The 15,240-nt window shown below is 39.1% G+C and overlaps 1 protein-coding gene and 2 pseudogenes across 1 annotated transcript in view; all 3 read right to left on the minus strand.

The window, feature by feature from the left end:
* Window positions 1-15,240, minus strand: part of Gpr158 (G protein-coupled receptor 158) — a 503,792-nt gene that overhangs the window by 462,720 nt on the left and 25,832 nt on the right. The window contains exon 2 of the mRNA XM_004641901.3: window positions 3,490-3,595. Coding sequence (XP_004641958.2) covers window positions 3,490-3,595 — 106 coding nt within the window. The remainder of the gene's footprint in view (window positions 1-3,489; window positions 3,596-15,240) is intronic.
* On the minus strand, window positions 7,621-8,319 carry LOC105743636 (annotated as a pseudogene).
* Window positions 12,242-15,240, minus strand: part of LOC105743637 — a 4,661-nt pseudogene continuing 1,662 nt past the window's right edge.

Consider the following 15,240-nt stretch of genomic DNA (forward strand, 5'->3'; position numbering starts at 1 on the left):
CTTGCCAGGGAAGCGCTTATTCCACTGAGCCATCTCCCTGGCTCTCTTAAAGCATTTCTAATGGAAGATAACTTAAGAACTTCAAAGATCACTTCCCTAATGTTTCTTACTTCAAGTAATAAACTTTTAAAAATGATTCTCTGGCTGGGAAGATAGCTCAGCAGTCTAAGTGCTTGCCCAGCAAGTGCAAGGACCTGTGCTCAATCCCAGTACAGCATGGCGTGCCAGCCCCGGAACCAAGCATGGCGGTGCATGCCTGTAATCCTAGCACTAGGGAGACCGAGACAGGAGGATCACTATGAGTTGGAAACACATATCAAGAGACTATATTTAAAAAAAAATAAAACTGATATAAAAACAGGTTAAGAATTAGGTGGATACTGAAATCATGACAAAACCCATCTGGCAGTTATCTAGATCCATTGTGAAGACATCCAGATAATACTGTAGTCTAGTTCAGAGCACCAGCAAAGATCTTGTTTTGGGTTCATAAAGTACCTAGTGACTACCCAGACCTGTGCTAACCTAAACTCATTAAGTAGTTACCACGCTCTGAAACCTCTGATGCCTTTGGGAGCTGCAGCTGAGGCTTCTGTCGCCAACTCCATACCACTCCATTTCTAACAGCACATCTGCTACTTTGGCTTAGCACATCCAGGAGGCTGAACAACCTTCCAGAAAGAATGTAGAAGTAAACATTTGCCTCACTTAAAACTTTGAAATTTTTTAATTCCTCTACTGTTTATAGGAGAAGAATGTTAAACATGAGCAAAATGTACAACTCAATGTAAATCATGGTTACTGTCTCTATTTCTAATGGTGTGGATATTCAGAAAGACAGAATCCTACATGCTAAAAATGAAAATCATAAAAAATAAAAATGAAAACCATGCTGACTACATTCTAAAACACAGTTCATACAGTGATCCTTCAAGCCTAAAATAGAGGATTAGAAGGAAAGAACAAGGGAAAGCTAGAGAAAATAAAAAATGCTCCAAGGAAGAGATTTCACTCCATTTTGCCAAGCAGAAAAAATGTCAAGAGAAACCATCTCTAGTTTACATCAGTCCAGGGAAAGAATTAAAAGGCTATTTCAGATAACTAGACTGAGGCACTGTATGTTCGTAGAGTCACCAACACCAACTGCAGGACCTTAGAGAACAAATGAAGAAAATACGATGGGCTCCATGACAGCCATGTATAAGACTGACCTATCAAACCAAGAACCTCAAGGGCTCAGCCTAAAACACAGACTTCCCCTACTTTCAACTCTAATAGGCAAGGAAAAGGGATTCAGATCCTAAATCTAAAATGTGCATTCTATGGACCCAGTGTTGTTGATACTTTTTGGTGAATGAATCTCCTTCCATAAGTTTCAAAGAAAATTCACTGAACTGTCAACAGTCTTATAGGATGTGCTTGTCCAGTCTTTCCAGTGTTAAATGAATACATACAATGCTTCCACGTATCATCATGAACGTCATCTAGTTCATCCTAATCTTTGTTAACCAATAAAGGATGACATGTGATCTTAAAATAATTTAGTTTAACTTGTAACAAAACTCATAAAATCAGTGTTTCTTATACAATGAAGAAATGGAGAGAAACTTTCTTACAATATCAACATCTACTTGAAATAAATACCAAGAGGTTTCTGCAAAGTGATCATCAAGTCAGGCACATATACAACATGTAAGAAAGACACAAAAACTGCACAATTATTTACTACAAGTAAGGAGCAAACTGAAAAGTAACCATTTCCTTGTTGCTAAACAGACTGCTTACTGATCCACCCAGTAGCACCACTGATATGAGGCTGTACCAAAATAAGTACACACAGATCAATATCCACAATATGACACCATGAAGAAAGATATCCAGTCTAGCTACAAGACAATAGTAAGTGGCTATATGCCATTAACATGAAGATAGTCATCAACTAAGGACATCTCACCAAATCAGTGATTGAAATTTATCCTTTCAAAATGCCAGAATCATCCCAAGGGAAGTAGAGTTTCAGAAATGTTCAAAACCATCAGAACAAATAGGAAAAGGCAGCAAAAAGGGGCTTTCACTTGTATGCATCAACAAGGCGCAAACACTCGCATATGTCACTAGGTCCCAGCTGGCAGGAGTAAGGGTAGCATGAGGACTGTGGGTGGTCGGCTATGCTAAAGTGTATGGAGATACAAAAGATGTAAGGAGCTGCAGGTTATTAAGGAAGAGGAAGTAGAAGGCTATCACAGGGACATGATGGAGAAGTGTGGTAGATACAGGGTGATTCAGGAGATTGTGGAGGCCTCTAGAGGGGCCGAAGATCAGACAGTTGAAGGATATTCTGGTGGAGGGCAGAGGAGTGGGTACAAGTGTAGATGGAGGGTACAAGGAACATGGGGAAGGCTAGCTGGGGACATGGAAGGATTGTGGTATATGGGTTGTATGTGGAAGGGTATGTAAACTACACAGTACACGTGGTGAGCATGCAATAGTCATGTAAACATCCATGTGTATGTATGTATACTTGTACACATCTGTCTTCATTTTGTTAATGTAATGTCATGTATGAGTGCTTAATTTTAAATTTGCTTTTGATTTTTAACAACTTACCTTTAAATCACACTATATTCGTATGGGAAACTGCCATTTGCGAGTGTCAAAAAATACAAGTTAAGTATATTTGTAGAACTATCCTATTTTAAATGAATCAATCTGACTTTTCTCACAAATTCATGAGATCAATATTGGAATAATTCAAGTATTTACAACCAGAAAACCTTATCACCCATCTGTTCCATAGCCATTTTGAGGCCTCAGGGACAAAGTACTAAAAGAGAAACTTTAGCGTGGCACTGCATTTCTTCTTGGAAACTATAAAAACAAGTGATAGTCTTATTTCCAGGAGGATGAATTCTCTTCCTTACCAACCAGAATCCCATCAACCAGGAATAGGTGGGAGTTGAAAATTGGAAAAACATATACAAATACATGCAATCCCTTTCCAATTTCTGCATTCACATCATATAAGGAAGGAATTACAGAATTAGGAATTATGCCCCTACACATAATTTTCTCCTTGCTTTCAAAATTGTCCTGCCTTCTCTCTTTTTTTAAACATATGGTAGTATGTTTAAATACCGTCAACATTTCAGTAAGCATCATATTGCATTAAAACATGCATAATCTGGCTGATCTGCCTAGGACAACTTTCTCACAGCATGCTTATTTTAAATTCCCAGCCCATTTTGAGGAATAAGGTCAGCTTTTAACTAAAGTTAAACTTCTAACTTTTGTCTGCTCCTAGGAGGGTAATTAAAAGTGAATAGTCATTCTGCATAAATTTTATTTTCTCTACCTTATTTAGTTCATTCCACAGCGTTGACGTCTTCATTATTTTCTCTGGTTCATTGACTCATATAAATACAAACTATACAAACATAATATATTTCTGAGTTTCTGATTTCAAAAGATTTTATTTTCACACTTACTTACCTCTGAGTTGTTAAGGTGGCATTTGTGAGTTCCTGAAAACCAGCCATCACTTGAACATTGGTCAATATCCACTTTCTGAAGATTTATATCAACTTTCATAACACCCCTAAAAGTGAAAAAGATAAAAAGTACAAACTGAGACTTTGTAATTTCTAACTCTATTCTGTCCTGGAAATCAGTTGACCCAGCAGAAAAGAATGTACTAAAATTGTCCACTCAGATTTAACTAAATTGTATCAAGTGAAGATATACAATAGAACAAAATCAGCAAGAAATAGTTTCACATATGTCTCAAAAACTGGGATTTGTATTGTTCACTGTCTTCAACTCCTCATATAATACCTGATATATAAGTGCTCAGGACATATTTATTGACTGACTGAAGTCCCAAGAGTATCACTTTGGACGGGGTAGGAAATTTAACTCTAAAATAGTACTTGTCCTCAAAACCCCTTTTATTAAAGAAAATCACAACTGAGCCCTCATCTCTTTTCTTTCAATCTCTGTTTCTTATTGTAGAACTTTAAACAAGGAAGTTGGAGGAGGACAGTATAGAACACAAGCTCCTTTTTCCCTTGATCCTCTATCACAATAACTTTATGTACCCTTTGGGTCTCTCGGTGTCCCATACCAAGACAGAGATTTACATCGTCTATGGAAATGCTGATTAACATTCTTTTCTTTTAAATATTCAAACAAAAAGACTACGTATCACTTACAGATTTGAGGAATCACTAAGAAAGAGAATTCTCAAACGTTCTGTTGGGCAGGCCAGATAGCTCAGCAGAGTAAAGCGCCTGCACAGGCAGAGCGCAGTCAGGGGGTTTCCATCCTCGGGCCTGCCGGGCCGGCTCTGACCCCGAGGTGAGCTGAGGTGGCCATTCAGACTGGGCATGGTGGCACATGCTGTTAATCCCAGAGTTTGGGAGGCTGAAAACAGGAGAATCACTACGAAGTCCAATCTATGTAGTGAGACCATGTAGACCCTGTAAACCCGATACTAAAATACTAAAAGAAAGAAAGAAAATAAAAAAGAAAGGGCCAGCCAGCCAACTAGCTTAAGGCACAGGATCTTGGATTCAATATCCAGTCCTGCCATGCCGGCCCCGCCCCCGGGGCATGCTGAGATGGCAATTGGGACTGGGTGTGGCTGTAAACAGGCAGATCACTAGGAGTATGGTCTAGTAGTGAGACTCTGAACATGCTGTAGATCCTTCCCTAAAAAAATTAAAAAAAAAAAAAAAGTTCTGTGTATTCACACAAAATTCCTCCACTTTCTCTATCCAAGTTCTTATGTGTTCCTGAGATCACTTCTATTTTTAGCACCCCCAGCATCCCCAGCACCCCCAGCACCCCCAGCATCCCCAGCATCCCCAGCACCCCCAGCACCCCCAGCACCACAAGCAACAGCAGTGGTGGCAGGAGCAGCAATCTGTCCAATGTTGATCTGTCACACGTGGACTTTAATTACACTGTGTCTGTGACCCTGAAACCAGAAGCTATATAATGCAGATTTTTCACGAACTTAAGAAAAGTATAAACACCCCACTAACTACAAAGTATACTTTCATTTTAAGTTAGACACTCCCAATTTAAACTATTTTCATGATGACATTAGCTGAATGCATAAAATATGAAAGAAGGCCCAAATTCCAACTTTAGCTCATATGACTCAGCACAAAGCTCAACAAGTTATAAAATAAATTCAAATAAAACTATAAAACTAACAAAAAGTTAAACATTAAGTTAAAATCAATGATCATGCTTTCCCAATATTGAATTACCTTTCCTATTTTACACATCGTAGGATCCTTTACTCTCATCTCTTTCTTCTTTTAAATTACTGTGAAATCTTTCAACAGAAGGCCTAATGTCATCTGTATTTCACTTGAAATGAATAAATCACACCATTTTCCTTTGTTCTTTATTTAATCTGTAACGATCTATCATACTACCTAGTGCTAATACTTTCCAAATAAATACAGAAAACAAACTGGGATACTAAACCCCTCCTGCCAGGGTTTAGTTATCCAGATAACCCAGAATATGCTTACGTTACCTTATGGTTTAAACATGAAATGTCCTCCAAAATCTTATATATTAAAGGCTTGCTCTCTTATGTAGCAATTGTCAGAGTCATGATTGGATTATGAGAAGGCCAACCTCATCCAAATAATTAATCCATTCATGAGCTCACAGCTATTAGGCTCCAGTTACAGGAAGCAGGTCACTGGGGCTTTTGAAGTGCATGTCTGGTCCCTGTCCCTTCCTCTACACTTTTTCCCCTTCTCTGCTTCCTGACTGACATAAGCTGCTTTGCCTCACAACACCCCTTGATGGGAATGTTCTGCTTTCCTTCAGGCCTACAGCAGTGGAACCAAGCAAGTGCGGCCTAAAACTGTGAGCCAAAATAAACCTTCCCTCCTCTAATTTCGGTCTGTCAAGCATTTTGTCCCAGCAACAGAAAGCTGATTGAAGGGCTGGCAAGACAGCTCAGTGGACTAAACGCCTGCCTAGGCAAGCACAGGGAACAGGTTCAGTCCCCAGTACCACATGCTGCACCAGCCCCGCCCCCAGGTTCACTGAGCCAGTCATGGCTGTGTTGAGCCAGTCACTGAGCCTTAGTGTGGTGGAATAGGCCTGTAATCCCAGCTCTGGAGAGGCTGAAAACAGGAGTATCACTATGAGTCCAAGCTGTGTAGTAGGACCCTGCACCAAATACAAAAGAAAAGAAAGCTGACTGATCCAAGTTTTTAGGTGATGATTAAAATAAAAGCCAAAAAATTATCATTGAAAATGTATAAGCTCCTCAAAATAATTTAACCCAGTGTACAAAACACTACTGTGTAGACCAGAATGCCACAACTCACGAGTTCGTGTGAAAAATGACTGTATCCCCAAGTAACCTAATACCTAAACTCAGTTTACTCCTTTGCCCTTTCAACAAATATTTATTACCTGGTATGAGTACATTCAATTTAAAATATTCTGTGGAGGATATGAAAGTGAATTACATAGGTCCCAGTCCTAAGCAACACCAAAAAATACAAAACATTTTTTAAAGTAGCAAGATTTCCAAGGAGAATAGCAGCTAAGTTCACAGAGGAATTCATTTATTCACTTCTGGGGAACACAAAAGCTATCTTGTGAAGTAAAGGAAGGACCCAATAAACATCCAATAACTTCTGATGGCTTGCTGTTTTCCCTGCTTGGATTTTCACAGAGATGCATTCCACAAAGGTAATACCAATAACCTAAGCCTATTTCTAATTTTACTTTATGCCCTTCAGAAAATAATGTATTTCTTATTCAACAAGTATTTACTGAGTGCCAGTAATGAGCCAGAATTGTTTGTGTATTTTGAAAAGCATTAGTAAAAAGGAAGAAGAAAAATCCTGCATTTGTAGAGTTTAATTCTATTGTGGGTTTGAAAATAAACAGAATATAATACCAAAAAAAAAAAAGAAAGAAAAAGAAACAGTATAATAAATAAGTAAAAGTCATTCTTTTATAAATATTGTAGGGCTGGGGAGATGGCTCAATAGACTAAGCACTTGCTTGGCAAGCGCAGGGGCCTGAGTTCAATCCCCAGTTCCGCAAATAAATAAATAAATATTGTACCATATGCCACAAAAGAAAAAAATGATATAGGAAGAGAGTCTCTAAACTTATAAAAGGGATGGGGAGAGGATGGACTAAATTTGTTTTGAACAGTTGTCCATAAAAATCCTTACTGAGGTGAGATTTCTGGCTCTCCATGCTGTTGAGTGGATAATTACTGAAAGCCCTGCACATTCACACTGTTAGTCACCAGCATCCAAATTCCCTACTGCACTGCTACTGCCTACCACAATTTATAGTCTCCCTTTGATTGTCCCATTCAGAAAGTATTTCTAGGTAGTAACTTAATTAAGATATACATTTTTCTTTTTATCATGATCGTTTGTAATAATCAAGTCATGCTTTCTTCAACTATCCTCAGTCTTGGAAGAGCTTAGTCTCAAGGTAATGGAAATCTCAACACCTTCCAGTTTACTCAGAAACCTTGGCTATGTTAGGATTATAGGAGGCTTCAATTATTCTAGTCCCCTTCTGGAGAAAACTGGCTTCAGAAGTAAGTGTCTTAATCCCTTAATTTATTTTTTTATATTTATTTATTTTGGTTGCACTGACATTAGGATGTGCCCTAATACAGGAGGAGTACACTGTGCTCCTGATGTACAGGGCCCAGATAATCTGCCAGTTCTTCTTGAACAGTGACACCAGGAAGTTGACAGCCAGATGGATGTTGTACACAAGCTCATCATCTGTCATCTTTATCTGACCAACAGGCACAGCCAGACACAGGACTTTCTTCATCTGGAACTTGATCCAGGACTTCACCTGATCAACTTTGGCCACCATGTTTTCATTGTGGGTCAGCAGGGAAGGGAACTTGCCAGCCTTATTGAGGCGGGGTCCCAGGATCCGTGGGATCTGTTTGATTAGAGACCGCGAGGCCAGAAAGGCATCGTACTTCTTGGCCAGCTTTTTAACCAGCTTCTTGTTCTTGTTGAGCTTGTTCAGCACCTCAGTGTGCATGTGGGGGATGTCCAGGGCCTTGGTATCGTCGCAGTGCTGCTGGTCCCCCAGGACGCACACAGAGAACTTGGGGCAGAGTGTGGACTTGAGGCACCCGAGAAGCGCGTGGAAGTCCTTCTGGGGGTCACTGTTCTTCAAGCTCTTCGGCAACTCCACGGCCTCTAAAAACTTCGGGCGCTTGCGCTGGTTCCCATGCAGGACCTCGCGCACCGCCTTGTACAGGGTGTCGGGGGAGCCTTTGCTGCTCATGATTCTTCTCTTAATTTTAAATTCGTATATGGAATCCAGAATCACCACACACTTAGCTTGTAAAGCACTCCAGACTTGTACAAAATCACCAGAGGCAATGAGCCATGCTTTTGCCAGCTGGGAAATTAGCGCTGACTCATCTTCATTAGCACCTTGTTTTAGTGCTCAGAGACCTAGAAAACCCTGGGGAAGCACTGCGGACTTGGGGCCGGAGGATTAGAGAATTAAGTGAGCAGAAAACGTTCCCTTCATGGCAAAAGATAATATGCTGAAGGAATCATAGACACCCAAACAACTGCAGTCCCCCATGCGCAGATCCAGGCAAAGGCCAGCCAGAAGCTCTGGTCCTCTCTGCACCCTGCTTCCCCTGAGCAGGCACCTCTGGGGCAGAAGTGCTGTTCCCACATCCAGTGAGCAAGCACTGCTGAGAAGTCACGATGGTGAAGAAGTGGATTCTGCTTTGAGGTTTCAGGATAGAAAAGCAACGATTTAAAGAAGCCTGGTGAGTAGTCTCCAGAGAACAGAAAACACAGCAGATACGACACCCACATACCTGCGCGCTCAGCCGCTCTGCAGGCTACCATATACTACCTTTCCTTGTCCAGCAGTGGCTTGAGCCACAGCAAGGCAGATAAGCCTCTTTAACTTTGCGTGTTGGGTATTTTGTCTTATCAATGAAAAAGTAAGTAAATAAGACACTGAGTTTGAAAGCTGAATTGTGTCAATAAAAAGAAAGATAATGATATAAGTGATTAATTAAAATTATTTGCCCACAAACAGTGTGTGCTCAGAAGCACAAATTTCACATATTAGTTGGAAATGAGGTGAGATCACAGAAAAGAGGAAACCTGAAACAGACGCAGTAGAGGATTCTACACTGTATTTCAATGACATTAAGTTTTAGTTAAAGCTGTCTTCTGATGCCTTCCTCACATTAGGACCTGTCGTCACACAAACTCCAAGTATCTCTGTCATTTAGCTGAAGGCCACAACTACAGAAATTTCAATTCATTGAGTGAATTGAACAAAACTAGAGGTCAAGACAACAGACAAGATTTGGAAGCCAAAGATTAAAAAGATAACACCAACAATAAAGCAATATTTTCTTAATCTATAATACTTTCTGGTCATAAAGACCCTGTACCTCTCAGTTGTAATTGTTTCCAGAAACAATCTTAGAAGTACACAGTATCTCCATGTTATAGATAGAGTTCCCAAAGTTAAATGACTTAGCTAAAATATGCAGGTCTAAATAGCAGCTAAGCAACTGTTTACTTGAAGTCTATTACTTAGTCCTTGTAGTATAGCCAGTCAGCTATGTTCAGCAGAAATAATTTCAATAGAAACCTGCCAGAATACTCAGTAAAATTAACAAATTTTATAAGCACAGTTTATAAATAGGTAGGGGGATAAGAAAACATTACATATAAGGCTGTACGTAAGGTGGTGGCATATATACAAGTCAGAGGATATCATTCTTCAAAAGATAATAGTGTAATCTGGGTGTAGTGGCACACACTTTTAATCCTAGCTACTTGGGAGGCTGAGGCATAACAACTACAAGTCAGATAGAAGCTAAGCTTGGCAAATTATTGAGATGCTGTATCAGAATGAAAAATATGGATTTGGGGATGTAGTGGTAGAGCAGTTGCCTATCATTTGTGAAACTCTGGAATCAATACCTAGTACTACCAAAAAGATGTCTAGTTGGAAGGAAAAAAAGTGGAGATGTGACTTAATCATCTAAACAAAATGCAGAGACACTGATTATGCCAGTTACAATCTTAGGTATGAAACTGGGCAAATCATGTGGGATTAAGGGAGTTTAATCAGCCCAATAACTATTGCTAATTACTACTAGATCTTTATGTTCTTTTCATCCTTATGACAATGGCACTTGTGCCACCATTAGAGGATTTAGGTATGGATCAATCCAGTATGTATATAGATGAAGATCTCTTGGAGGTTTGCCTTATAAGAAGAGCTTGTGTACAGAAGCTAACAGTAATTAGTAGTAACCCAAAAGGAAAAAAGAAAAAAATGCTTATTCCACAACATTTAAACATAACACCTAAAAGAGCTGCTGCAAAGCTGAGACGTAACTTCCTTTCCTATACTATAGGCCCTAGGCAGCTCCAAGACAGATGGGTTCTGTTGGGCTCAGAAGCTAGTCCAAGTGAGAACAGGCGTGGACCTACCTAATGGACAATCTGTAGAAGCCACCCCGTGGTCAGGAAATGTTAAGTTCTTGTGACCAGTAGTAGGCTGTGCAGTTCTGATGCTTCCCTGTCCTGTACATCTCAGCTGTAATAAACACACACACACACACACACACACACACACACACGACAAAAGAGTATCCTGAAAACAATGCCAATACTAATATGAGATGAGCATAGTATAGTTTTGCTTATTTTTTAATGAAAACATCTTGAATATAGTTAATTTCGAAGGTCATTTTTCCCCTTCTATAACAGTCACAGGACACAAATTTGAAAACAATTTTTCTCTTTTTCATATTTTTCCATTTCTAAAGACAACCTTTGCTAATATTCAATTAATATGGGAAAATAACCTCAAACATTCACCAGAGATACACAGCTGTCATTAATGTAGTATAAAAGAATGTGAAATATCAATTAAAACAATGTTTATTAAACTTGGCCAATAACAAGGTATGTGATAATGAATGCATTAAAGCACACTAATGCACATTAATACTCACTAATGTGCAGTCTGTAAATCTTGCTCTTAACAGTTAACGATACCATGTAGTAATTACTATATTTTAAATTGCCACAGTTGCCTAGCTCTTTCCAAGTTCCAGAACAAAAAGTTAATACCTATTATTTCATTGTATCTTCACTGTACTACTAGGCATAAAATACCAAGTTGTTTCATAACTTAAAAGAACTACATAAAAAAGTCAAAGTAGTTAACTGACATCCCGAGAATATTAAGAAAGGTAGCATTTCTTTGCATTGTTATCTGAGTCTGTAAAGTCTAAGAGAAAATATGAAGCCCACACGCTCTAAAAGCTTCTTTTCTGCCCACTATACTTTTATGAGTTCCTAAATAGGTTCATATAAAACCAAGATAGTAATAATACCTTATATTCTTACAATTTAGTAAGAACTAATTAAATATAAATTTTTAGAAGATAGTAATAGCACCAACACTAAGGCAAGAAATACTAATCTAAAGCATATACAGCAAGAAGAACCTTGCTGTTAAAAGCAGGGCCCAGAGTGTCCCTCCTGTATCTTGCTGTGCGTGCTCACAGTACTAGGTGCTGACTTCTCCACTCAGACCATTTCTAGGTTTGTGAGCTGCAGTGAATAATTTCGTGCAGTAATGGCCCCTGCTAGACCAAAACACCAAGCTTCCTCCTGCTTATTATAAAAGCACTGAATTGCTAAATTCAGAATTTACCTCCCACAATGCACTTGCAGGTTTCTCTCTCCACCCCTTCTCATCACCCATAGATGTGAGATTTGGGCAGAGTTAGAAATCAGGATGTTAGGGCCGGCCAGATGGCTCAGCGGACAAAAGTGCCTGCTTAGGCAGAGTACAGCGGCCAAGGCATGCCATGCCGGCCCCACACCCCAGGGCATGCCGAGATAGCAGTGCACCCAGTAATCCCAGCACTTGGGAGACTGATAACAGGAGACTCACTATGAGTCCAATCTATGTAGTGAGCCCCTGTATACCCTGTACTAAGTGCAATTAAAAAAAAAAACAAAAAAAAAAAATCAGGATGTTGTGGAATAATTAAAGACTTTTCTGCTTGAACTAGGAATCCTCATGTCTTCTGGCAGGATCCATAAAACAGTAACAAACTGGCTAGTTAGCTTGCAAGTAAAATATGGATAGAATTTAGATAACAATTTTTTTTTGAGGTCAAATCTAATTTATTTGTTACTTAAGCGTTTTCCTTTTGACTGGATTCAGACTTGGAAGTAGCAGCCCTCAGAGAGGACAGCCCGCGTCTCCTGGCAATCTGTTGCTGGCGTTTTTCTTTGGCTTCCTTCATTCTCTTGGCCAGAAGTTTAGCATACTCTGCAGCCTCCTCCTTGTTTTTCTTAGTGCGCAGCTTCTTCAGTGCAGTACTGTGGCGTTTGTGTTGAAGGACACGCGGAGTAACAAGTCGCTGGATCTTGGGGGCTTTAGTCCTGGGTTTTTTACTCTCCTTGTTCAAGGGCTTTCTGACAACATACAAATGGACATCACCTTCCTTAGACAGATTGAAAAGTTTGCGACTTCTGCTAGCTCTTTTGGGCCCTAGGTGCCAAGGCACAGTAGTATCAGGAATGTCCTCTCCTGTCTTTACGATAACCAATTTGAGAATGCTAAGGTTGGCATCCACAATGCAGCCTCGGAAGGATTTCCGCTTTCTCGCTCCGGTTCTCCTCAGTCGATAGCAGGAGTGCCCCTTACTCAGCAGCAGGCGCACGTGGCCGAGGGTGAAGATGCCCTGCTTCATGGGGAAGCCCTGCTTGTCATTCCCACCACTGATTCGGACCACGTAACCCTTCTACTCTTCACCCAGGGCGTCAGCGGCCACTTCTGTGGCCATGTGCTTCTCATAGAACGTGCGAAGCTTGCGTTCATCATCGACCTCGATGAGTTTCTGGCAGCCAGTGACTAGGAAGGAGATGTTCAGCTTGATGTCGAAGCTACTGATCACCTCCCAGGCGCCACAAAAAAGAGCTAGATAACACTTTCATAAATCATCTGTTAATTATCTCATCTTCTGACAAATAAGTGCTTAAACATTAAAAAATTACAAACAAAAATCACAAACAAGTTGATAATTTTTATCAACTTCAATATATGTATACAATATGTATATAATGTATAACAATAGTGCTACAGAGTATAGTTAATGACTTTGAAATATAAAATAAGCAGAATGTTTTAATACTCATATTTTATAATAAAAAGTATACATAGTAGATGTTATCAGTGATAATCTCTGAGCATTAACATGAATAATAAGAATTTTTTCTTCTGGGGTAGATCATTAGTTTCTATAATTTCCTTTTATAGCAAGAAAAGTTATTTAAAACTAGACAAGTTATTTGGTCCCCTAAGCATTCTCTAAAGTGCAAAACTCCACGCTCTTCCAAACCATTTCTTTGGGGCCAGGGAGATGGCTCAGTAGAATAAGTGCTTGCCGGTCAAGCTCAAGGGCCTGAGTTCAACCCCCAGTTCCACCAAAAAAACAAAAAAACCCTAGATTGGTCCAAACCATTTCTTTTCTACCAAGTTTGTTCTCGTCTTTAATCAACTCTTTCTTAAGACACAATATGTGAGGACCTGTACTTGGCTCATCTTCTGTCTGTTCACATGTGTTTGATACAGGTCAGGGCGAGAAAAATGATTGGCTCTAAGATTTAAAAGCTAACCATCTGAATCTCAATAAGAGATTAGCATAGAAATATCTTTAGCATGCCTTCATACAGCAGACAAGGCAGCCAGCATCAGTGGCAGTAGAAGTCACTTTGTCATCTTGTCAGGCTGCATCCAAACTCAACAGGATCAGAGTGAGCCACTTCCCTAGGCAAGTGCTGGGCTGATAGTAACATCGATATGATGGAAGGCTACCTGGCGCGGAGTGCTTCCACCCACAATGACTGAGCACAATTCTTCCCTCACTGCTGGGTGATGACTTGCTGGGCAGCCTCAAGGTTCATTTTTACTCTTGTATTTTTATAAAACAATTAGCTTTAGTTATATAAGTATCATTAGCAAAGGGCTTTCTCCTCATTTAGAAAACCAAATGTAAGAATATTTTAGCAGTCTTTTTTTTTTTTGCTGTGCCATTATGTAATAATAATAAATTACCTTCCTAAAATACTGATTTTGAAGTCTATTTTCCAACTATATAACTACTATAATGATAGTTTCAATCATGATTCGACATTATAGTAACATGTAAGACCTGGTCTCTAAAGTATCTAGAATAATTTGACAGCAATATATTTTAAAGCAAGAAACTGTTCTCCACACTTCACTCTGCAGCAGACACATTCAGAGAAGCTTACCAAAATTTGACATAGTATACACTTTCCATCTGTCTGGCTTTTTTTTTCTTTTTGAAAATCAGGGCAAGACTTCTTTGAGAAGGTTTCTACATGTCATGTAAAAAACTGTATGATTTAAAAAAGAATTAACAAATATAATATGAGGTAAGGTCAATCATAGTTAAGCCACCTATCCTCCATCCACAAACACAATGTCTGTATTTTAGGATTCCTATGGGTAACACTTTTTCAAACTTAAATGTAGCACATCTTTTGAAATTGCTAAGCTTTGGAGTTTGATAATAGATGACTGTTCCTCTGGGGAAAAAAATGTGTTTTTGAGGCTGCTAGCTTTACAGAGAGAGCTGACTAATGTTTTATTTGTATGGATCTTTGCTAAAATAATTTTGAACTACAATATATTTTAAAACACATCTATGGTATTCTTCATAGCACATTTTCAGATATGAGCATTTCTGAATGAGCTCTGACAATCCATTGTTATGGTACTCAGTGCAGAGGGGTCATTTCTATTGACTCAGACAATTCAAAAAATCCTGAGAGAAAGCATAGTTTTATAGATGAAGAAAATAAGGTTCAAAGAAGTTTAATAATATATCCAAAATTATACTTTTCTAGGTGGGAAGGGGAAAAAAATGAAAACAGAGCATATTCTATCTGAGAAAAACATATGTTTACTATGAACATTGTATTCTGTTTTTTAAAATATGATGTTGCTACATACCTTGATATTTCCTGGTGATTTAATTAAATGTGCCATTCATGTGAATACTTGTTACATCTAAGCAACTATCTACTTTTATTGTTACATTAGACTCATTTCTCTCCTGTGGTCTTTCATGTTCTCTGTCTCATGTTCGTTCATTCGTTCTCT

The sequence above is a fragment of the Octodon degus genome, unplaced genomic scaffold (genome assembly GCF_000260255.1).
Source record: "Octodon degus isolate 3935 unplaced genomic scaffold, OctDeg1.0 scaffold00145, whole genome shotgun sequence".
NCBI classification, from domain to species: Eukaryota; Metazoa; Chordata; class Mammalia; order Rodentia; family Octodontidae; genus Octodon; species Octodon degus.